The following is a 24,223-nucleotide window of genomic DNA, read 5'->3' on the forward strand; positions in this document are numbered from 1 at the left end:
TTTTCTCACACACACACCTGAGAAGTCTATATCCAGGATCCAAAATTACCAAGACTCATACTCACTTACCAATTAGGTAAGTAATTAGGCAATTATCTCCTTTTTTCTAACTAGGTGTGTCTAAATAGAACAATCACTGATGAATCTGCTTTGGAAAGAGAATATTAAGCCCCGTTTCATTAACAGTCACTCCTAAAAATACCAAAAAATACATAAGACAGGAAATGTGATTTTCCCTGCTACAAACAATCTAAAAACTAAAAGGAAAATTCATCCTATAGTCTCCATAAGAAACACACAAGAAAACCTACTTTCCAATTCTATTTTAACAAGAAGACAGGGCTGGAATATCTTTTTAACACACATCACCACTTCTTTTAATAGTCCACACACTTATCACTGAGAAGCACTAAAGAAGAACACATGATATCATTTATCACTGTGATAACACATCCATAATTTTGACCCGCTCAAGCTAGAAAAGCCTGTACTCTACTGCTGTACTTTAAAAGAGGGTATTATGGATACATGCATCACAGTAGACAATTACAGACTGTATAATCCTACTACATCACCACCAACAATAACTTTGTGATCAATGATCATATCATTTAAGTTAAAAATTGCATCTTTAACCATAAAGAAATCTCTGCCCTCTTGGGAAAACATGAGGGTGGCAGGGAGAAAGGAAAATGTAGCACTCCTACTAAGTTTTAACTTTAACAAGCAAAGACAAAAAAAAGCTACTCGATTCAGGGAAGACAATTCTTGGATACAGATGCACATGTACTTGCACAAACAAGAAGTCTGCAAAATAGCGTGACACACACCAAAAATCTATCACATATAAAACACAGCCTAAAATCAAGCTATTAACTAGAAGCCAGCAGTATGAGCCACAAATACTGGACTCTCATATAATGTTTCTGTCAACATGCTTTAAGATTAGATAAAACAGAGAGGGAAACGAGAAATTAGATAAGAGAAAATGGAGACAGTACTGAATTAAGTTCCTAACATGGCAGAAAGTTACCTTTGCAGAAGACAACCCCCGGTTTCACAGAACACTAGTCCAAACACTTTACCCACTGGTAAACAAACACAGAAAAACCGAGCTACTTTCTCTCCTGGTTTCACACTCCCATCTTCTTCCTGCAGAAATTCCTTTCTTAGCTTCCATGTCTTCCTCCACCCTGCTCCTTCTGACTAACTACCCACCGAACTTCTCCACGGCGGTAAACACAACGGGACCAGAGGCACGCAGCACACAGAACACGTTTCTCCGGCGGCCTCAAAACATGCCACTACTACACCAGCACCGGCCTCCTCTGCCGCAAAGCAAAACCGACGGCAAACGGGCAGACCCCGGGGCCACCAGCACACAAGCCACCTCTCAGCAGGGCCAGGCAGGCTGCTCCACACCTCTGTCCCGGGCCCGGCTCCTCCGGCACCTAGCGGGGCCCCGGGGCGCGGAGCCCGGCCGGACCCGCCGCGGCGGCGGCCGACACGTCGGCAGGGCGGCCCCGCGCCACCGCCCACCCACGGCGGCCGGGCCCGCCGCACCTCCCTCCGCCCGTCCTTCGGGCGGAGGAGCGGGGCGGCTCGGCGCCCCCGCCGGCCGTACCTGCGGCCCCGGCCCCGCCCGGCGGAGGCCGCGCGGCGAACGGGCCGTACCGGCCTCCCCCGCTATGACACTGCAGAGCGCGGCCCGCCCGACGGGGCCTCTCCTTCCTTCCGCCGCCGGGCCCCGGGCCCCGCTCCCGGCGGCGCCATGATGATGATCGGCCCCCGAGGCCGCCGGGCCGGGCCCCGCCGCCGCCGCCGGGAGCGGCCTGGGCGCCCCGCGCCGCTCACCTTCATGTCGGGACATCCTAGTCCGGAGGCGGCGGCCCAGGCCCGTCCCGGGGCTCCCGCAGGCAGCTCGGGCGCCGCTGCGGCCTCGCCCCCCGCCGCCGCCCCGGTGCGAGAGGAGAGGGGCCGGGGCTGGGCCGGGAAGGGGGAGAAAATACAAGAGGCGGCGAGAAGCCGGCCTCCCTCCTCCTCCTTCTCCTCCTCCTCCTGCCTCCTCGCTCGCCCTGCGGGGGGCGGATCCGGCGGCAACGGCTTCCCGGGCGCCGTGACACGGTGACTCCGGGCCCCGCCGGCCGTTGGCGCCGCCTCCCGCGCCGCTCCGCCCCTGCCGCACCAGCGACGGCAGCGGCCGCGCTGGAGCCTTCCCGGCCTCGGCCCCTGCCCCTTCCCCTTCCTCCTCCTTCTCCCGCCCCGGCCGCGCTGCTGGAGGAAGAGGAAACTCCTCGGCAGGGCGGCGGCCCTCCCGCGCGGGCTGCCGGGCCAAGGCGGGCTCCGCCCGGGGAAAGGAAGCGGCCGAGGTAACGGGACCCAGCACCGGCTTGACCCGAAGGACACGCATCAATCAGCTTTTTATGTTAAAGGAGCGGGGAAAGAAAGGCAGAGAGCAGCTGGGCGCATGCCCTGAGCCGACGTTCCGTCACTGATCGCGTTTCTCGTTCTGCCGGATTTGGGGAGCTGCGACTCCAGACACAGGGCTGAAGTCTTTCCTTCGGTTCCCCCCCCCCCCCCCCGCCCCCGATTCCGTCGTTGTCAGGCCTGCAGAGGACTGCCAGAAGTGTTAGGCTCCAGCTCTTTAAGGAGGCTGCCCACCGAGTGCCGTGTGTTGTCACACTCACAGACCCACAGAATAGCTTGAGTTGGAAGGGACCCACAGGGATCAAGTAAAACTCCTGGCCTTGCACAGGACAGCCCCATGAATGACAGCATGTGCTTGAGAGCATTTTCTAGGGCTTCTTGAACTCTGTCGGGCTTGGTGCTGTGGCCACTGCCCTGGGGCGCCTGTTCCACTGCCCAGCCACCCTCTGGGTGAAGAACCTGTTTCTAAAGTCCAACCTAAACTTCTGAGAAAACTTCATGCAGTTCCTTTGGGTCTTGTCACTGGGCATCCGAGATAAAGAAGTCAGTGTCTGCCTGTCCACTTCCTCTCACAGGGAAGTTGCAGACTGCAGTGAGGTTTCCCCTCAGTCTCCTCCAGGCTGAACAGTCCCTGGGGCCTCAGCCACGTCTCATACAGCTTCCCCTCAAGGCCCTGTACTCCATAAAAGCTTCTTGGTCTGTCCACACCACAAGGACTTTTCATCCCATGATCGTTGGCTTCCTGCCACTTCATGGAAACAGGCCAGCCTTGAAATAAGTGAAAGGCTTGCAACATGGCCATGTTCCTTCTGGTTGAGATGCATGGGGCACATACATTGCATATTTTGATGCTGTTCTGCTTTTCTTCCTATGACTTCCTGGCCTTTCCCTAGATTGCATCCATGATAATGGCACTGCCTTTCTCACCTTCTCCCACCTGCTTTTGTTTTCTTCTTAAGTTTTCCATCTACTGTGCTCATGGCATTCCTTCATCTTTTCCCCCTGCCAGTCCAACACCTCCATCTTCTCCACTGTCTTACACCACAGGCCCCATATGTCTGCCCCAGCCCCACAATTCTTACACATTTATGTTGGTGAAATACCTTCTCAGTTTATTTCAAAGGCCATGAGGGTCCACACAAGAGCAGCCTAAGTACCAAGATGCTGGGAAAGGCAGGAGCGAACCAGTAAGCGTTGAAAGGAGGAAGTGCCAGCCTCATTCCTTGCACCACCTCTCTCCCATGTCAATTCTATTATATAGCCTCTGCTTCACATGCTTGCATGTGCGTGCACCCTTTGTTCCTGGTGCTCTGACTACCTGGTTCACTCCCAGCTTTCCTTTAGCTACATGCAGTTTCATGAACAGTGCCTACTGAGAAGATACTACTGGATATAAAAGTCTAAAAGTCCAGTGGGTTGTGGGCATTTTCAGTGGCTGCAAGCAGTACCTATGAATTGGATAAGCTGTAAGGGAAACTAGGGGTCATTTTGATTGATGGGAGCCAATGATTTCACTGCTTCTGAAAGCAGGCAAAGAGTCAATGACCATGCAAGGAGGTTGCAAGAAGTATAGCACAGGTGACAAGAAACTGAAGAGCAACTTGCAGCTGTCATAATACTCACTACCAGACTATGAAAGCAGTGTCTCCAAGATAGTTCTGGTGATGAAGCTGTACCTATCTTGTCAGCATTTCACACCAACAGTGCACAGACTGGAGCAGTGAGTAACGTGTGTCTTCTTACTTTATTTTGTCACCAACATTTTTAAATGTAAATGGCAATTGTTTTACCCAGATGCAACATACAGGCCATCAGTTACTCCCTTTCAGTCCCTAGAAGAGCAAGATAATTTGCAAGCTGGTAACTCAGCTGGCTAGAGATATTTCATTTCTGTGGGAGACTGTGACTCCTCCTGAAGGTACCTTGCCTCACTCTTGAGCACTATGATGCTGTGTTGGGCTGTGCTTGGTTTTATCCTGTTCCAGAAGAGTGACCTCCCACTTTCCAGCTTTTCCCCATGCATCTGGTGAAATACAGACTGTATGCCAGTTATTTCAGTGGGACCTGGAAGATTCTGTCCTTAGTCATGGAAGTCCCTGATCTAATCATCTTGTTTCTCCACACTTCATTTAAAAAAAAGTTCAGTAAACATTCCTCTGTCAAGCGTTATTCAGACAGATATCCCTTGAGTGCACATGGTGCCTGTTCTGTGGCCTCTTCTCCATGTCTGTAGGCTTGAGTCCAAAATTAAAACTGTAATCCTCTTATTATTTCCTTTTTTCTTACCTTAGGACCAGTACCTATACCCAAGGAGACAGTATATATGAAAGCCTTGGTACTTTTGGAATTATGTTAGAATATGCCTGCACGTGCAGTAGCATGTAAAAGACACCTGCATTATATCCTTCAGTGGGAATTTTGCTGATTGTCTCCTCTGCAAATATAGCAAATACTGCTAAGATGACCGGGCTCTCAGTGATGAGGATGTGGCAACTCTGTCCGTATGTGCAAAGAGCTGCATAATAGAACTTGAATGTCCTTTACAAGGTCATGGCCACCAGTAGAAAATACTATTTTCTTAGCATTATCTTGACAATTAATAATCTATACTATCCTGAGAAACAATACTGTTTCTCAAACCCAGCTGCTGTTATTCCACAGGTCAGAATGAGAAAGAAAGATTTTGGTTAGGTTTATAAGGTTCTGGAGTGGATGCATCTTTCTGTTTCTAAGGAAGGAGCCTGCTATAACTGGGTTTCTTATTCTTTCTCTCCCATACAGCAGAAGAATTCATAAGTGATACTTCTTATAAAGCCACGAGGATAAAAATCCAGCATTAGTATATTCCTGATGAATAAAATCTAGATGAGAAATAAAAATTTTCTTACCCAAAGTCGTTCAAGGTCAGAGCCAGACAAGGGATTAGAGACCCAGTTCTCACAGCTAATTAGGCCATTGAATAAGCCACACTGATAAACAGAGAAACTGATGAATTTTTCCAACATGAAATAACAATATGATAAAAATTGTGTCTGGAAGTCATAAAATCCTGTGAAATAGGAAAGGGATGGTTGTGTGGCCTCATGTGGTTCCTTTCCCTGCCACTGTAAAAAGGGTCAGTGTCTGGAACAGAGAAGGAGAAGTTTGACCACTAAACTGAACAGTGACATCCTAGAACAGAACTCCTGAGTGTTAAAACTGTTACATTAGGAGACACTTAATCCATTAATCACCTCAAAATTTTTTAACCCCTTTGTGAGCTACTGAAAGCCTGCTGAGACTGTTTTTAACTTGTTTCAGTGCTATTCCTAACACGCTTCATCCATCTGAGGAATGCTTTACTTTGCTTGAATGTGTGCTTACCAAGGCTGGGTAACCCACTACATGCAACACTAGCTCCTTCCAGGTTTGGTGGTTCAGCTGCACACTTGGAAGTACCACATATAGAACTGTGATGCATACATACTCAAACATTAAATTTGTACACTGGTACATGTCAGGGCCTTCCACTACACTTTCTTTTCTATCTGCTGTTTTTCTGCATTTTCTTGCTCAGTAGTGGTTCAGTGTGATACAGAGTTGTTTACTGGCTCTGTTCACAATGATATGTAAATAATGCTTTTAAAATCAAACAGAGAAAGATAGTCTTGCTGCTTTTTAATTTATGAGGAAGGACACAAAATAAGTTCTTCTTACCGTCTTCTGTTCTGTTTTGCCTTCTCTGCCAAGGATGTCTGGTTTGCCATGATAACGGACCAGAAAACACAAAGACCTTGGGATTCCTGTGTCTGGATGCTAGATAGGAAATGGTATTTCTACATAAATACTTCTTGTGAACTGAATTCTTTCATGTTCCCTGGCCAGCTTATGGTGTCTCACAATCCAGCTTGAATTGTCCAAAGCACTCAGGAACTGCACAAGTGAAATTGTAGAAATCAGGAACATCAGATGGCTTTGCTTAGTGAGTCCCATTTGGAGCTTTTGCAATGGAACACAGGCATCTCACTGGATGAGAGTGGACTGGAATTTTTTGCAGATTTTCTTTTCCTCGTATGGAAACCGTATTTGGCCTTAGAGCTATACTGGGCTAAGCACAACTAAATATGCTATAAAATGTGCATTGTCGGCTTAAACTTTTATCAGAAATACTCCTTTTGAATGTTGGACACCACTAGGATGTGCAATGGAAATGCTATGCTGTTATGCCCATGCTTTACTGGCAACCAGCAGTTGCAAAACCTGTTCCATTTTTTCAGACATGCAGTCCAGGAGTAAAATGTCACATTTGTCCTCTTTCCTGAGCAGTGGCATCCTCATATTCACCTGCACATACCCTGAAATCACCGCCACTCCCAAACCCTATGTAACAGATTTTAGATGATCCCAGAATCTTTTTGCAAGTCGGACAGGTGGCATGAAGAGGTTAAGCTGACGGGTACTTGTGCATGATGCCTTAATAATATCTAGTTTTTTACTCTTCATGTATCTGTAACTTGGTGTAGTTCTGTGCTTCTTATAAAGTGTTAAAAACCTCTGTTCCCAACACCTTTAGCCAAAACAATCCCTCTGAATAGAAAATCCAAGGACACATTAGTTGCCCTAGGGCCTGAAAATATGTAAACAATGGTGATATGGGGGGAGCAGGCCTGGGATAGTTAACAGCATTGCTTAAGGGTGTGACTGGAGAATTAGGGACCAATATGCTAATAGGAAAGAACTTATAAAAGGTGAAGGGCTCATGACCCAGTGTCCATTTTGGGTGTAGTCCCTTGAGGGGGACTTTGCTTGCCCCAATGTACCTTGAAGGCCTTGAATGAATTAGTGTGCTTTTTATACTCCTAATTTGTCTTGGCCTCTGTTTCAGGTAGCCTGCTTTTAGGCATTGTACACAGTCATATACGTGCAGGCACTCCACGGAATTCTAATATACTACTGCTCTTTTCTTTCAGACAGAAAATGTATCTGGACTTCAGCAAAATCAGGAATTGTCTTGTTTATTTCCTCCATTTTGGAGTCTGGATTCAGAGGTTATCCCAGATCAGTCCTTCACTACTGAGAGCTTTCATCTTCTCCGCAGTTTTTGGTGCCGTTTAAGATACCAGATGTTGATACAAAGTTTAAAGTGCCCCAGCTAACTCCTCTTTGACTTTTCTGGCCAAACCTTTATGAAGAATTTGAGCCAAAACAAACACTGAAAATTCATCAAATCATTATGTCCTCTTACAAAAATAATCCAGGCTGACCACATACCCTTGTAATGGCATGGTTCCAGTAGGCACACTGTTCTTACAGGACATAAAGTCACAGCACACTAGGAAATAGAATCAGCTTTAAAAAATTCTCCAGATTCCAGCCCTGCTCTCTGTTAGAAGAAGACAAAGAAAAAAATAATTTATCCTTTCTTGAAATGATTTTTACTGTTCCTTTGGAGGTCAATGCAGAACAAAACAATAATCCTCTACTTGATAACCACAAATGTTGCCGTTTTGACTCCAGTCCGTGTTAATGAATCAGAAACACAGTGTCCCAAGCACTGTTCCCGCAAGGAGGAGTTATCAGGAATGTATCCTGTGTACTTACAAAGCCTGTTTTCTGTGAACCAGAGGAAGCAATTAAAACATTATCTGCTCATCACCATAAACACTCCTCTGCTGCCCAGATGTGTTTTCTGCACATGTTTCTCAGAGCCATGCTGCAATACTGGTTCAGGCTATGAGCTAAGTTTTCGTTACCCTCTGGGTTTTTTCTGCCCTTCTCTTCCTATCCCCTCTCTCTTTCAAAACAACACCTGCACTTATTCATAAGGAATTCCCTTGTTCAAAGGGAATTCAAATCATCAAGTGATCCTATTTGACCTTTTTGAGTGCTGCTCCATGCCTGTTCTTATAGGCACTAGATACTCACATACAGGAGACAAGCTACTCTTTGCAAAACATGGTGGTTAATCTTTGGAACTGTACACCTCTATTTCGGTATAATTCAAGCTGTTTGGTACCTTATACCTAGAGTTCTCAACTCACCTGCTGGAATAATGTGACAGGTGGGATGCTGTGATGAGGTGATACAATGCCAGTCTCCCAAATTGATCGAAGACTTAAGGAGGTTGCAAAAGGCCTTATTGTCTGGCTCCTTTTCCATGAGGACCCTTGTGAGCAAAGGGGTGCTCTACAAGTCGCTGCAAAATCTCATCGATTCCAGCACTACCCAGGCTAAGTGAAGCATGGCAATGCCTGGGGAAATGTAGTTCTGTGCTGCTTGTGTCTGCTTTGCAGGTGCAGTGCTGAGGAACAGAAAGCAGGTGAAACTCCTACAGAGTCAAAGAGACTGCTAGCACTTGTTGGAGTGAGAGGGTATGTCTGTGTACATCAGGATTTTTCAAACATATAAGGACATGTAATTTCTGCTGTAAAAATCCCACACTGTAAAGTGACAGATGAAAGCTGGGATCATGAGATACAAAACGCAGGTTTATGTGGGTCATGTCTTGGCCATGGCTGCTGAGTAGCAATCCTGCAGTAAAATGGGTTATATCTCATCTTTCTCTTGATCTCGCACTACAAATTTTAGCCTGCATAGCTCAGACAAGCATGGATCTGACAGTGTATTTGCAGTTAAAAAAAGAAATGAAGAAGTTAATACAGTTAACCTGGAGGGAAAACACTGCTGTTACTTGAAATGCACAAAACTGCTGTGTCTTCCAGGTGGCTCTGTCTGGTTCTGCAGCAGGCACTTATCCTGAAATCATATCTGTAATATTCTTAGCACTTATCCTGAAATCATATCTGTAGTATTCTTAGCTGTTGTTAGTGATGCATGACTAGTGATTTTGGTGTGTCCTGTCCCAGTCATCCCTCATTTTCCCCTTCCACCTGCAATGAAATAAGAGAAAATTTGAGCTCCAAGAGGGACCTAGCTATGCCTGGGACACTGCAAATGACAAACAGATCTCATCCAGCTTTTGGGTTTTTATCTAGACATGCCTTCTAGCAGTAAACTAGATTTTGCCTAAGGCAAGTCTCCTCACATATTTTCCCTCTGAATGTCAGAAGCCAAGCAGTTTTCTATTCTCACTTTACAAGTTTTAAATTTTTCAGTTAAAGAATCATTTGAAAATTGATAATTTGAAAATGTGTTTCTAAAATGAGATGTTTCTGGTTTTCAGTTCGCCATGTAAAAGACTCAACACTCTCTCCTTTTATTGTAGCCTTCAGCTCAATGCAGGACCTTTGCAGGTTACACCTCAACAAATTAGCAAGGTGATTGACAGTACCACTCAGCTGGTATCAGGGTGCTGGAACCCTCAGGAGCCCTCTACACTAACCATACACCTGGTCTGTAGGTACCTGCAAATAGTAATTTTGACTCATTTTGCAGCAGAGAAACAGTGCAAGAGGCAGCCAGCAAAGCCAGTGAACACCATATGCCATGATGTACAGGGAGAGTGTGTTCTCACTGTCCTCTAGTAGAACTGGGAATAAAACTCATACTCCAGGTGTGTCTGCAAGCTAGCACAGGGACAAATGTGTGCAAGCACACGGGAAAGAAAGATGGTGATCTACCTGCCACCTTCTTTTTCTGGTAAGCAGGCTTTGGCAGAAGGGGGAGGACAGGGAATGTACATCAGGAATACAATACACAGTTCCTTTTTTCCTTTTTCTCCTTCTGAAGCTTCCCATGGCAGCACAAGCACTTACTCAGCCAGTTTTGGATCTGTTGGAGAGATTACTTGGACAACAGTCAGGGCACATCAGAAAACCAATGAAGTAAATAACCAAATAGACCTACCCATAGCAACCTGAACTGAAAAGAATGAGAAGCCCAAATACAGCAAGAACTCTTCTGCAGTGTCAAATTCATTGCTCATGAGCAATACTGAGATGGCAGCGCTACGTCTGTCACCCAGCTGTTTCAGGTGTGGACAGAGGTAGCAGAGGCAGGATAATGCCCGTGGGAGGGGGTCATGGTAGCATGTCCTGGGAGTTCGCTGCATACACACACAGCAAGCAGCTGCACCTGAGTCACTCTGAGTACTCAGATTGGCTTGGCTGAAGTCACACAGGGCATCTTTTCATTCACTTTAAATCCCTGCACTATGGTGACAACCTGCAAGACTCAGTTTTGACAAACTGGTAGATGAGAAAGAGAAGTCTGTCTTTGACCTTCTTTAGCAAAGTTTTCGGTCCTGCTTACCAGAAAGCGAGTAAACTGTTTTCAGATCTGTAACAGTGTGCTTGACTTCCTCAGTTTGGCCCAAGTCCTCCCCTGAGTTCCAAGAAGCGGGAGTAGGTCATCTTGTCCTTCAATCTGTATTCCCAGAAACAGCCAGCAATGGCCAGCATTTCATTACAGAGGGACTAGAGAAATTTATCATAACAAGGCTGGCTCTAGGGGACTGAAACTTTCCAGCTTGTGAAGGTGTATGAGTGTAGCACTCCTCTGATTGGAGGCCTGCCTCCAAAAGGTGTAAAAGGGCCACAAACCCCAAGTTCTGAGCAGAGGGGTTTAGTCACAAGGTTATTTTTAGAATACCAGGACTAAACAGAGTCCAAATCTGTACAAGGTCTCCAGTGTCAGAGGAGACATCATTACTGTTAACGAGGAATTACTCTCCAATTAACACCAACAGGAGGAGGACCATTTAGCCCCTTCCAGAATACTTACGCTTGATGTCTGTGTGGCGCTATGTATTGAATTACCAAGCAGCTGCTCTTCCGTGTTTAATTAGCAGGTGTGGTATTAGTGATGTTGCACGGAGAAGGAGGTGACGTCCCTGCTTTTCCTGCTCATCAGAGGCGCCAGTGGGCTGAGGGTGCGTGTCACACTGTCATCTAGTGGCCGGTGTCGACCTTCTCTGTTGGGCGGCAGAAGCAGCAGCAGGATACAGAAACGATTCTAATTCCCCAAGGCTGAAATCTTATGTAGGTTTGTATGTCACTTCTCCTTCAGGGACAGTGATGGGTGATGCACCTCATGGAGCACAGTCCTAGCCCCAAGGAGGTTTCATCAGACAGCTGATGTTGGCATCTAGGCATCCTGAGGTGGGGTCTCTAGCTAAATGTAGCGGAGCTTCTAGTAGCTCATCATGGCACATACTTAGAGAAACCTAAATAAATGTGTGCACCCTCAGTTTTGGCAGACTTGTCCCATCTCTGTGTAAGTCTCTCATCACCACAGCACTGCATGAATTGGCTGCTAGCACTTGGATGCAGGTGTTTCACGTGGTGCAAGTGATTAGAAACCTCCCTGCTTCCTTACTGGAGAATACTGCTCCTGCAGAAGGCCCAGCTGAATGGCATGCTCCTAATCTGCCTCAGCACAACCAGACAGCATCTGATAGAAGCACTTTATGCTAGCAGAGGTGGTTTTGTACAGAATAGATTAGGAAGGACTTGCACGCTGTTTTGCCAGCTGAGTTGCAAAGACAATAAGGTGGAAGTCAATAATGGCTTAGGAAGACAGACAGCTAGGCCAAGGCAAGAACATCAGCTTCAGATGAAAGCAGGCATAGGATATGATTTCACATGCTTTAATAATGCTCCATACTCGACAGAGCGTTCCAGTTAACACTGATTTATAAGGGACAGTTGTATCAGTAGTTTCCCATTTAGGCACAGCTCTTCAGTAATAAAATTGTACACAAGAGTCACATCACTACACACAATCAGTAAAAACAGTAAGTTTTCTTGTACAGATGAACCTATTGGGACAAATCACTGTGATGTTTACCCTAATGAAAGGGAGTCAGTACCAATGCATACAGGTTAAAGTCATCCCTAACTTCCTACTCTAGGACCCTTCTCTCTCCAGATCATACATTTTGCCAAGCTCCTTCTTCCACAAGAAAGATTTTGTCTCAGACACATTAAAATTCAAGGTCTGGTAGCTGCATTTGCAACCTGGCTGGGCAGCCATCATTTTTCCAGCTCTGACACCTCAGTATTTTTGTATGGCTGACTAACACAAAACTGAGATGCCTTCAAAAGAGAATTTGAAAACTTCCATGCAATCCAAATGACAGAAGATATAAACATTTCAAAGAAGGAACATTTCTGTTAAAACAGAAGTACTTTTTTTTATTGCTGTTGTGTTTAAGCTGAACTCCAGTGTCCAACACATTTTTTCTTAGGATTTGCGTTATTTGTTCAGTTACACATTTGTTCTACGTAAGACAAGGCATTTTTTTCGTTAAGAATATGTATCTGGTTATTTATTGGTAAATGGAGCTTGGAAGCTGCATTATCTGTCCATGTACCATTATGCTTGCATAACCAGTATAAAACCCTACCAACCTTGTTAGAATCTCACTGATTCCTTCTACACATCATTTTCAAGAATGAGAAAGTATGGCCATAGGTTCACCATACGAAAGAAAAGGGTTTTTATTCTAGCCACTAAGAAGTATATATGGCCTAATCTAAGCTCTTCCCTCAGCCCACAAGTGAGTGAGATCACATCCCAAAATACACTGTCCCTGTGGACACTCTTCATCAATCTTACCTCAGGATGACTTATTCTTGCAGAAATTTATGCTAGTGTCTATAAAGAATACTCTGCTTTATTCCAAGTGTCCTCTGAATTTTCGAAAAGATACAGGAATGTATTAACACCATATGCAGAGGAAAAATTCTGTTCCCTCTTCATTGATGATGTTTATTTTAAGAATTGCATTTGACTATTGTATCTTTCTGGACTAATAGCGGCAAATACATTACTTAGTCCTGAAAACCTTGAACACCCCAGCTGTTCAGTACTGCATATGTAGTACAGTTTCAATTAGGAACAACTCATAGGAGTAAACCTTTGCTTTGTACTGGAGTTTCAAATGTGATTAAAAAACCCCAAACAAAAACAAACAACAAAACCTACCAAAAAACCTAAACAAACAAAAAGCTAAGACCAAACCAAACAAAAAAACCAACAAAAACCCCCAAACCAAACAAAAAAACACCCCCACCAAAAACAAACAAAAAAACACCCACCAAAAATAGGTAACAAATATCCAGAAATTTGAAGTCCATGTCTGTTTTGAATGTTCATGTGTCAATACAAAAATGTTTTCTCTACTGCTGAGAAAGCAGCAAAACCACTACAAAACTACACAGCCTTCATATTAATTCCACTCCCTGTGAGTTGTTTTTGAATTTCAAGAATGCATTGAATTAAAGTATTTCAAGTGTTAAAAAATAATCTCCACTATTGTTTAATCACAGTAACACCTTTTAATGTTTAGTATCAGAAAGACTCATCATATCATGAAATAAATACCAGCATTTGTTTGTTCCCCTTATGATAATTTCCAATAAAAGATTTCATATCAGACAAGCACTCTGTAAGAACACAGTTTACAATAGCCATTTACTGAAAACAGGGTAGATGCACTTTTCTGTTGCACATATACACATCCCCCAGGATCCTCAAAGTATTTTTCCTGTCTGTGCAGCTAAGAATTCAGGGCTCCACTGAATGTATCAAGTGTACTGAAAGCTTCTGGGTAAGAATACTCCAGTGCAAAAGACATCTCAATGCAATAGAATCCAGTACTTGTACAAGGGAGTATTTTATCGCTATTAGCATCTGAAAAGAACAAACTATGCACTTAAAAGGACCAAAAGAAACACACTAAAAAAATTTAGACAAATGCTCTACGTTATCTATTTTTATTACAAAATTACACTTGGTGTTAGTTGCATACAACAGCATAGGCTGACTGTATTGCACAGCTGCTCTCACATAAGGCAACAGCCTGCTTGCACTAACCAGGTTACTTTATATCCCCTATAGCTAAGTTACCTGCAGTCCTTACTGCAGCAACTGATGAGACAGTGTTAGGAACCACAAGTGGGTTAACCAGGATATGGGAAATGGTTTTAGTGCTTCACAGAATCGTAAGAGTAACTTATGTTGGAAAAAATCTCTAAGATAAAGGCCAACCGTTAACTGAGCACTGCCAATGTAGTAGGTATAACTTTATGTATTTTTAGTTAGGAACTAAAACCTTTACTTGGTACATTTCAATAATTAAGCCTCAATATATTTCTTGACTGTACCTAGAGCTGTCACCAGTAGCAGCAGCAATCCAGGACTATACAGCAGTCTGCACTCCTCTTTCATTGCAATACCTACTGCTGGATTTTAAACTAATTGATGACCCTACTTTAGTACAGCTTTAGAACAGCTTGAGAGCTTAACACTGTTTTCTTCCATCTTCAGTTACTGCTGTTTATCTGTCAGTGTGCTGCTCTGTTCAGTGCCTGAACTGTGCTTGCTCTTAAGGGACCTTCCAATGTATCTCCAGTATTCCTTTCGGATGGTGTCTTTTTCTTTAGCCAGAATTTCACACAGCTGTTAAAAAAAAAAAAAAAAAAGATTGGAGTGTAATACCAAAAAGCTTACAGAAGCCTTAACTATAAATGCATACAACTTATGTTTCAGACAGTATTAGAAACACCTTTCTCCGCAACATTTGTTTTATTCAGGGGACTTGCAACTGTTCAGTGACATCAAACTGATGACAACCCCAATCGGTAGCCAATCAATCTGACACCGCATAAAAATCCCTCCAGTCCCATTTCAGCTTTAAGAGTTTCTCTTTAACTATTTCCATGCCTACCACTCATCATCCATACCAGCCCTATTCAGCCTCGGGTAGAGCACAGTGTACTTCCTGAGAACCTTGAACGTCAATTTTAGTCATGCAACAGGATGTAAACCACTTCCAAACACTGGAGGATCATCCTTCTCTTGAATCTTCACTACTCTTGATGGTCTGACAAGAGATATTTTATTCCTGTTTTTCTTCAGCAGACTGTTCCAAAAGGGGTCCCCATGCAAGTCAGTAATCTTCTCTCATGATACATTAAGAGTTGGTGCAGATACTTCTACATGTTTGGGGCTTTTTAAATTTTGGTCTGGGTAAGCAGTACAGCAGAAATCAATCCTACTTACAGGACAGGCTGTGTAAATTTTACATAGTATGAACACTGTCTACAAATGTTTTAGTAAATTCCCTTTTATTATGCAGATGACATCAGTGAAATCAGTGAATTGGAGATGAGAAATTAGGAGCTTTGATGCCTAAATAGAGAAGTCAAAATCAGTGAAATAGTATAAAGGGGACATGAATCTAAGAGGTACAACTGCGCTTACTTGTAGTCTGGTCCTGCGAAAGAACAACGTTGGAACACAAAGACTCCAAGCAAAACTGCAGCTCTAATTACATCATATTCCAGTCTGTCCCACAGTGAATGGAAAGTTTTCTTAAAAAACTGCATTAAAAACTGCACCAATGAGCACCCAAACATGAATCACTGGGACGTATACAACATTACCAGAATTTATTCTCTGTAGAAGTGATGCCTGACATTTCGTACTGATACTCCCAGTGACTGTTGGCCATAAGCAAATTCTGCCAGCTTTCTTAGAAAGAGCTGAGAAGGGCCAAAAGAGCTCAACTGAGGTTGTTTGGAAATGGATATTCTGAGAAAAATTCATTAACCTACAGAGAACAGAGTGAGTTCATGCTACAAAGTTATTATTGAAAACTCTTCAGTTGTTCAAACATCATCTTTTTTCTGCAGGTGGTATTAGAAACCTTTCTTCACTACCAGGTGAAGAAAACTTAAAGAGTAATTTCATAACTGGCAAGTTACTATTTATGTTTAAACTCATGAGACCCTTGTGATTATCTCACCTTTGTGTTAAACTCTTCACAGACCTCCTGTGATTAACATGTAACCTGCTCTATATATGAAAATCAATCCCATTTTGTGAGGCTATAAAACCAGACAGGAATAGATAGCATCCCTGAGCAGCAAAACCAAGCTCTCAAAACATACCTCCAGTGCCTTGTTCAGTGTTTCTTCCTTGTTATCACACTGGTTTTCTAGCATATCTTCATATATGTCCACAAGAAAGGCAATCAGATAGGGTGAACTGTGACTGGGCTGTAAATTCAAGAGTTCCTCTAACAGATTCGGATACTTAGAAAGACCACGATCCTGTAGAATCCTAGAAGAGAGGTCAATAGGCTTGAGACATAATGATGGGAAATCTCATGTGAATAACTGCATTTTTGTTATGATTCCTTTACTTGGAGATTCGTTTTGAAATCAGGGTGCAAATACAAGTAAATCACAAAGTAAGCAGCATGCAGCATAGTACAGCCTCATGTTGTGGTAAGCTGGCAAAGTTTTTGTTCAACTGAATTGAAATTAGACTGAAAGCATGTTCGTTATTTCCTATCTATGCTTTTGAACACATTACAGGTCAAGTTTTTAAAAGCATGAGAAGTACCTGTAATCCTCCCACAAGAACTACAGGGCCAGAAGCTTGGTGAAAAATTACAGAGAAATGAGGTTATAATATACTAACACCTTGTTACAGTATTTGCTTGCCTGATTAAGCATACTACACTAGAATGAACAGCAGCAAGTTCTTCTCAATTAAGGAGTAAGCATCAGACACCTTCTACAGAGATTCTCTTTCCCTCATAGAGAAATACACCTCACCCTTTCAAATAGTTCCAAGCACTCTCATTATGTGGCACTGCTGTGATCATCTCAAGAGTGTACCTGCAAGAAAAAGATAAAGAGGTCATGAATGCAACCAATAAAACAATGCAGTTAGAAATTACCCGAATGTGCTCAGAAGATTCCAAATACATCCCTCTAATCTACACTTCACTCTTTTTGCGGATCATCTCAGCTGGGTAGATCAAAAATTATTCACAATATAATCACCAGGAGTCTCAAAGAGGCAGATACTATGAAAACTGTTTTAAGAACTGAAGTGTTAAATTTTTTTGACTTTATACAGTAACAAGCCAGTTCTCAAAATTATTAGCAGTAACACTGAGAAACAACGTAATATGCTCTCCTGATTCACTAAAGCAGTAACTTTTATCTGGATGCTCAAAAATGGCAAGGCGCTAAAAACAGCCAGAGTAACTGAGCTATGTTAATATGACTGCAAGTGGTATGTTCTGTACCTATCTGCAGAACTTTTTTCATGAGGCTGCACTCAAGCAAACCCCACAGAAAGGCAGACCTTGAGCTTTCTGCTCACACAGCCTTCTGCAGCACTTCTGTGCAAGCAGCATTGAGGCAACTGCTCCAAAAGCAAAGCAACAAAAGGCACCTCCCATATAGTCACAAAGCCACATTTCATCTTCACAAAACAGACTTTATCTTCTGGCCTTTCCCAGCATTACGAGGCATTCTGGTAATTTTCAGAGGCTGCAGATACTGATAAAAAGTTGTATCAGGAGTACTAAAAAAGTACCCACAATCCAAACTCTTTTTTTACATTCTGCAATCACTATGACAAAGACTGAGTTTATCAACCAGTAAGCAGTTCTGTAATGACATCTGGGAAGTCTTAACCTTAGCTAGTCTGGTTCTTAAGATGGTATTCAATTATCTTGAGAAGATCCAGGGAGGATGTCCAATCTAAACTCTGGAGAGAAGAAGTTGAAAATGTCAGAGTCTCAGTCATGGAAATGGTTCAGATTCATTGAACTACAGGATGTTTATAAACTGGAAGAGAAGTACAACTTCTAGAAGGTTGCAAGGGCAACCATGGAAGATGGTGAGGGCTAGGATCTGCTGTGAATAATGTGCCAAAGGACCTTTTCAGAGATTCAGTTTTCCTTCTGAAAATATAAAAAATTGCAGTACCTTATTTTAATTGTTTCTTCACTTTTGACAAATACCTTCTCATAATCATCAACCCTAATTGATAACTCTGAGATGTGAAAACCACATGAAGCGTCTCTTACCACCATTAGTAGTAAAATACATCTAGAAGCCCAGTTTGTCTTCAGTTACAAACATGCAGCTTAGAAACAGTGAACACAAAGCTCTTTTTCCTCAAAACTAGCTATCTCACAGAGGCAGTTCTTGTGCCAACCACATATTCCTGAAAGCTCCTTTCTTTTTCCAGTTGCATCAAATTCCTCACAAAAGGCAACTCCTCTTCCTACAATCCATGTCCATGTTACTGTATTGGTTTTGCGTGACCTGGTTTTTGGCAGCAGGGAGGCTACAGGGCTGGCTTCTGTGAGAAGTTGCCAGAAGTTTCTTCCATGTCCATCAGAGCAAATCCCTGGTGGCTCCAAAGATGGACAAGCCACTGGCCAAGTCTGGGCCAATTAGAAGTTATGGTAACGCCTCTGTAATGTAATGTAATGGAGGATGTTTAATGGGAGCCTGAATAGCATTACTAACCGGACTTCTCTGTCTAGGACTGCTGGGTCATCATAGCCAGTGGTGTTGCAAATGACAAAGTGTCGCTGGTTCCAAACAGAGTTGTTTCTCACATCTTCTCTCAAAAGCTGGTCTACGTAGTCCAGTTCGTTGTCCCATAATTTGAACTCCTGTAAAAAGGGAAGAGAGTATCATAATCAAGGTTTTTTTTTAATACATTCTCCTTGCTGCTAAGTTGCCTGAACATCAGATAGAGTCTCTTTTGGAGAAACCAACACAAAGTTAAAAAAAAAAATAGTACAGGTGCACTAGGAACATGCTATGTTATTCAGTGGTACACAATGGTATTAGCTCATAATTAAATTCACACAGATAACAGTAAGTAGACAACAATCCAATTTTTTGAACTCACTTCCTAAAAGGCAAGTTCATAGCCAGCCTCTGCCACACATTAAAATGCAGTTATTCTTCCCCCTTCAGCCTCAAGAAAATAAGTGCCAAATGCAATTCAGATTGTATTTAAGAAGTGAAAACAACCTAAGCAGGTTTTTTAAAGACTCAAGAGTTCTGTGGATACAATACCTGAATAACCCATTGTCTGTGTTGCCAGGCATGGTAATTTTTGGCATCTTGGTTAAGAATGTCAGCTATGAACTCAAGCTCTCGGGATGGATCCTGCAGCCACTCAACCAGCACCCGCCTGTGATGCCTAATGACAAGAGGAACAAAGCCTAAATTATTTTTGTGAGCTTGTGGTCTGCATTAAAGTGGCTTACAGCAACTGTACCACTTAGGAAAAAAGCCCATTAGTTAAATACTTCAAATTAAGCATACCAGAACATTTTGCTTGGCTCTGAGAAATGTATGATGCATATTTATATTATAAAAAAATTTTAACCACACATACACATTGGCCACTCATCTCATTTTAGTCAAGTAATGTTCACCTGAAATAACATACTTCAACATGCATGTCAATGCCTTCAGCAAAATTAAGTCTTCTAGTATTACATAATTGCTCTAACAACAACAATATTGCTCTTTTGCCTACTCCCATTCATTTCAGAAAAAACCCAACAAGAGGCAGGCAGACACCATGATACAATAAAAGAAAAAATACTATTTTCTATTTGTCTTCTTGGTTGCCTTTTCACAAGTAATTATTCTTTTTATTTTACCTGTATTTTAGACTTATTTTGGCAGTTTAAAAATTGAAATTAGCAAGCAAACAAGACCTGCTTAGCATGTCCTAATCATATGACTAGAACAAATATCTGAAGGGAACTTTGACATGATGTAACTCCATTTAACTCCTCCATCACAACTGATGGCAATTTACAAAAAAAAAATTATCTGCAAAATAATTTGATAATAATTTGATAATAATTCTTCATTAAGAACTGAAAAGAAAGCATGATTTTACCAGACTTGGTAGTTCTTTGGCTGATCTTCAATGATAGCTGTAATGTACTTAAGTTCCTCATGGAGATCTTTTCCCAAAGACTGCAGGAGGACTCTCCGGAAATGCCTGTATAAAAGTCAAGCATTTGAACACTGCAAAAGGACTTTCCTAAAATTCACAGAGAAGAACATAGAATCACCTTTGTTCACAGTTCCTCTAAATGATATTGAGCTAAATATAGTGCAAAAAACTAAAACTAATGCAAAATCCTCAACCACATATCTGGGTCTGTTAAAGGGCATTTCAGTTATTGAACAGCGGAGAACTGGAATACGACTGGTTACAAAAGCACATTATCTAAGATTGTAGCAATCCTGTTCAAATTAATCTGTACCCATGCTAGCCTTTTCGTCACAGAAATTACTACTTCTGTGCTTGAAATAATGCAAACTTTCTGTTTTTATGGTAATTAGTAGAATAAAAACATACAAGAGGTACTTGCTAGCATTTGTGAGTTAAAAGACCCTACTCTGAATATCAGAAATTCACTATTTATATATTACCTTACCAAACAGATATTTAAAAATGCACTATTTAGTAAATATACAAATTATTTGCTGTCATGCTTTTATGCCTCTTCTTGAAGTCAACTGAGGCGTATCTTCAGCATTTTGCCATGGCTACATTATCACATAAGTGATCTAATTTTAAACAGAAAAGCTCTTTTTGTGGTTAACCCTGACCTTGACTGATAATATCCTTACAGCCAAACAAATGAAAATCACTGAATCAAAGTGAGGCCTGGGAAATACTGAACAAAGGCTTTCTTTGGAAGCTCACTGGAAATCTACATATGTCCTCTGTGTAAATTCAACTAGAAATGCCCTGATTCAACTAACAAAATATTAGACTTAAGGGGCAGGCATTCAAATGACCACAGAAACAATCCCAAGATTATTACATACCATACTGTGTAGTTTGCAGCATTTAACTCAATGGCATCTGCTGTTAACTTGAAAGCTCTTTCGCTTCTCTCATCCCGCTGCAGAACAGCCCGGAAGTAATCATAGACATCTCGAACTAAATACATAACAGCATCTTAACCAATGGCCTGAATAGGGGGTAAGGTTAATAATCCTTTGAAATAACTTCGTATTTTCTGCACTCTAAATACACCTCTTTAAAATGATAGCCACCTATTGCTCTGACTGGAATTTCAGCTAAGACTTCTGCATGATATTAGCACACCAATAAGCTGCACACGTATGTCAGAAAAACACCATCAGAACAATATAAAAAACCCAAAAATTCCTGTGCTGCTTACTCACACTTTCACCAGCTGCAGGAGCTTCATGTTTTGCTTCCACTTGTGGGCTAAAAATGCCTTATGATATGAACAACACTGTTATATTACCTCTTAAGCCACGAGATTTTAAAGGAGAACCATGACTATTAACATCTCAGGTGAAGATTCAAGTTCACAGATGCTTGGTGAAAACCCACACACAACCACCACAACACAATTCATTAAGTCAATTTCTGCACAGCATCACTCCAGAAAATGTTATCCAAAACAGTCAGTGTTGTTTCAACAATGGTAATGGCAGAAGTTTTCGGTGCAGAACATATTTAAGACTTACATTTTTCACTGTAGATGATCTGAACAACAGGATTTGGCCCATCGTTTTGAGGAACAGGTTCAATATCTGCCCATTCCTTCCTGTCCCTGTAAATACATGTTTTTGTCTTTGCAATGCTTCTAGAAAGCACAAAATGCTACTCAAACGATGACAAGCACAAACCTATGCCCAATAGCACATCCTTGTTCCCAAGTCACTACTATCGTAGCTACATTATTGTCTGTAACGCAGACCAGCATTTGAACAGGTGAATGTGTCCCCAACCTAAGAAGGACATGGAACTGTTGGGGCAAGTCCAGAGGAGGCCACAAAGTTGGTAAGAGGACTGGAACAAGTCCCGTACAAAGGCAGAATGAGAAAGCTGGGGCTGTCCAGCCTGGGAACAGAAAGCTGTGTAAAGACCTCATAGCAGCCTTCCAGTATCTAAAGGGGGCCTACAGGGAAGCTAGAGAGGGATTTTTCGTCAGAAACTGTAGTAATAAGACAAAGGGCAATGGGTACAAACTGAAAGACGGGAAATTTAGGTCAGACATTGGGAAGGAATTATTTTACTGTGAGGGTGGTGAGACACTAGCCCAGGCTGCCCAGAGAAGCTGTGGATGCACCAACTCTGTCAGTGTTCAAGGCCATGCTGCGCAGGGCCTTGAGCAACCTGGTCTAACCTGGTGCCCCTGCCCCTCCCACAAGCTCCCCACCCCTCCTGCCCAGCTCTGCCACTCCGCGCCCTCCACCCTGTGACGCGGCGTGACGCGACGGTCCGTCCCGGCCCCGGGGCACCGCGCCGCCGCGGCCATACCTGTACAGCACGTAGCCGGCATCCTCCCCGTCCTCCTCCTCCTCCAGCAGCTGCCCGAAGCCGCCCTCCGGCTCGCTGCCGCCGCCCTCCGCGTTCTCCTCCGGCTGCAGCTCCGCTGTCGCCACCCTGCCATCCGCCGCCATCGCTCCGCCGCCGCTTCCGGGGCGCCGCTGCACTCAGTGGCGGAGCGGAGCGGCGCGGCTCCACAGCGCCGCCCCTGGCGCGGAGGGCGGTGTGCCGGGGCTGCGGCCTCCGCCAGGGAGCCTCCCGCCGTGTTTCCGCGCCGGCAGTTTGCACAGCGAGAGAAAACACACAGGGCCACATCGCAGGTTCTAACGATCTAACAGGGCAAGGCAGAGGAATCTGGCCTCGGCAAAAGGTGAAACCGGCGGAGGTTTTTAAACGGCCGCTTCTCACGAGCATGTGAACTTGGAGAAGGCAGCAGATCCAGCAGGAGCTGGGATTGTTCAGGCTGGAGAAAAGGAGGCTCAGGGTGACCTTACCACTCTCCTCAACTGTCTGAAAAAAGGTTGTATCCACGTGGGAATCGGCAACCAGTGACAGCACACAGTCTCCAACTGCACTAGGACAGGTTCAGGGTTGGACATTAGGAGGCATTTCTTCACAGGAAAGGTGATTAGACATGGAAATGGAGCATCCAGGATTGACTGGATGTGGCATTCGGTGCCGTGGTCTGGTTGACAAGGTGGTGTTCGGTCATAGGTTGGACTCGATGACCTCAGAGGTCTTTTCCAGCCTCAGTGATTCTGTGATCCCCTGATGTGCTGTTGGTCAGCAGGACAGAACAGCCGAACTGAAGACAGTCATTAGAACAGAGCTGATCCAGTGTTATGGGTTTGTTATCTGGGGCATTTTGAGATGTATTAGCATGGAGAGGATCAAAGACAGGCAGAGCATGTGCAGTAGCAAGGGCTGAACACATATCTGCATCTCTACTGTATTCTCAAGGAGGTAGGAAATCATTCCGTATGTGGTGGATATGGTTAAATTCTTTAATTCTGAGCTGGTCAAGCTGAAAGGGCTGTCGTGTGTGTCACATGTTTTACAGTGATTTTATGGAAAGAAGAACAGTGCCACAGCAACAGTGAGGGAGTATAAATGTACGGCTGCAAATTGAAATACAAGATCCAGGACAAGGAAGAATCATGCCCACAGGTGGTTCTTGGGTCACTGAGCATCTTTGTTTCCTTTGGGAAGCCTCTTGAACTCTGTGCTTTGCTTGTCTCTCTGCCTTTTTTTCTGTCCTATTTTATTCTGAGGACTTCATTTGTTCCTGCCAGGAAGTTCATACAGTGGCTCTTTGGAGTGCATAATGTGGTTGCTGCTTTTGGGTGTTACAGTAATATAGACTATACTAACACAACGGAGGATAAAAATCAGAGAAATCTACTGAAAATTTCCTTTGAATAACAGGACTGAATACAACAGAAAGGAAATGGGCATATCTAGAGACAGAGAGGATACCCAGCAGGACCTAATTGAAAGAAAAACGTTTAAAATGCAGAATACTAAACAAAGAACAAAGGCATAAAAAGGAAAAAATTGTATTAAAAACAGATCAGAGGAAATGTGTACATATGTATGAGAGAAACCTCAAAGGCAGTATATCTTGTTTTGTAAGAAACTGAGTAGAAAAAAAAGCTGCTGTTCCTGACCCATGAAGAGAAAAGCTGCATTAAGAGTTTGTTAGATACCGACAGGTCTCCATGGACAGAGGGTGCTTGAGACACAGATC

The 24,223-nt window shown here is 43.3% G+C and overlaps 2 protein-coding genes and 1 long non-coding RNA gene across 5 annotated transcripts in view; 1 reads left to right on the forward strand and 2 right to left on the reverse strand.

Annotated features, from left to right (window-relative positions):
• LOC146424645 (E3 ubiquitin-protein ligase KCMF1) overlaps positions 1 to 2,425 on the reverse strand; it is a 39,409-nt gene extending 36,984 nt beyond the window's left edge. The window contains exon 1 of the mRNA XM_085043299.1: positions 1,855 to 2,425. Within this exon, the coding sequence (XP_084899425.1) occupies positions 1,855 to 2,410 (556 nt within the window). The 5' untranslated portion in view covers positions 2,411 to 2,425. The remainder of the gene's footprint in view (positions 1 to 1,854) is intronic.
• Positions 2,233 to 11,540, forward strand: LOC146424646 (uncharacterized). 3 transcript variants are annotated; one of them, XR_014847018.1, is made up of 5 exons: positions 2,233 to 2,369; positions 3,958 to 4,160; positions 9,813 to 10,005; positions 10,096 to 10,339; positions 11,374 to 11,540. It is a non-coding gene; the product is annotated as an uncharacterized LOC146424646 (long non-coding RNA). The 3 variants fall into 3 exon arrangements; XR_014847017.1 differs by having other exon boundaries at positions 10,096 to 11,540; XR_014847019.1 differs by having other exon boundaries at positions 3,958 to 4,147; positions 9,632 to 10,005; positions 10,096 to 11,540.
• Positions 11,541 to 13,623: 2,083 nt separating this feature from the next.
• FNTA (farnesyltransferase, CAAX box, subunit alpha) lies at positions 13,624 to 22,640 on the reverse strand. The gene is made up of 9 exons (XM_085042011.1): positions 22,468 to 22,640; positions 21,672 to 21,757; positions 20,997 to 21,111; positions 20,053 to 20,157; positions 19,212 to 19,338; positions 18,651 to 18,799; positions 16,935 to 16,997; positions 16,263 to 16,434; positions 13,624 to 14,769 (listed from the first exon to the last, which is right to left on the reverse strand). Exons 1-9 carry the CDS (start codon positions 22,608 to 22,610, stop codon positions 14,638 to 14,640), a joined length of 1,092 nt encoding a protein of 363 aa, XP_084898137.1. The 5' UTR covers positions 22,611 to 22,640; the 3' UTR covers positions 13,624 to 14,637.
• Between the last annotated feature and the right edge of the window lie 1,583 nt (positions 22,641 to 24,223).

This window comes from Lichenostomus cassidix, chromosome Z (genome assembly GCF_008360975.1).
Source record: "Lichenostomus cassidix isolate B80296 chromosome Z, HeHo_3.0, whole genome shotgun sequence".
Lineage (NCBI taxonomy): Eukaryota > Metazoa > Chordata > Aves > Passeriformes > Meliphagidae > Lichenostomus > Lichenostomus cassidix.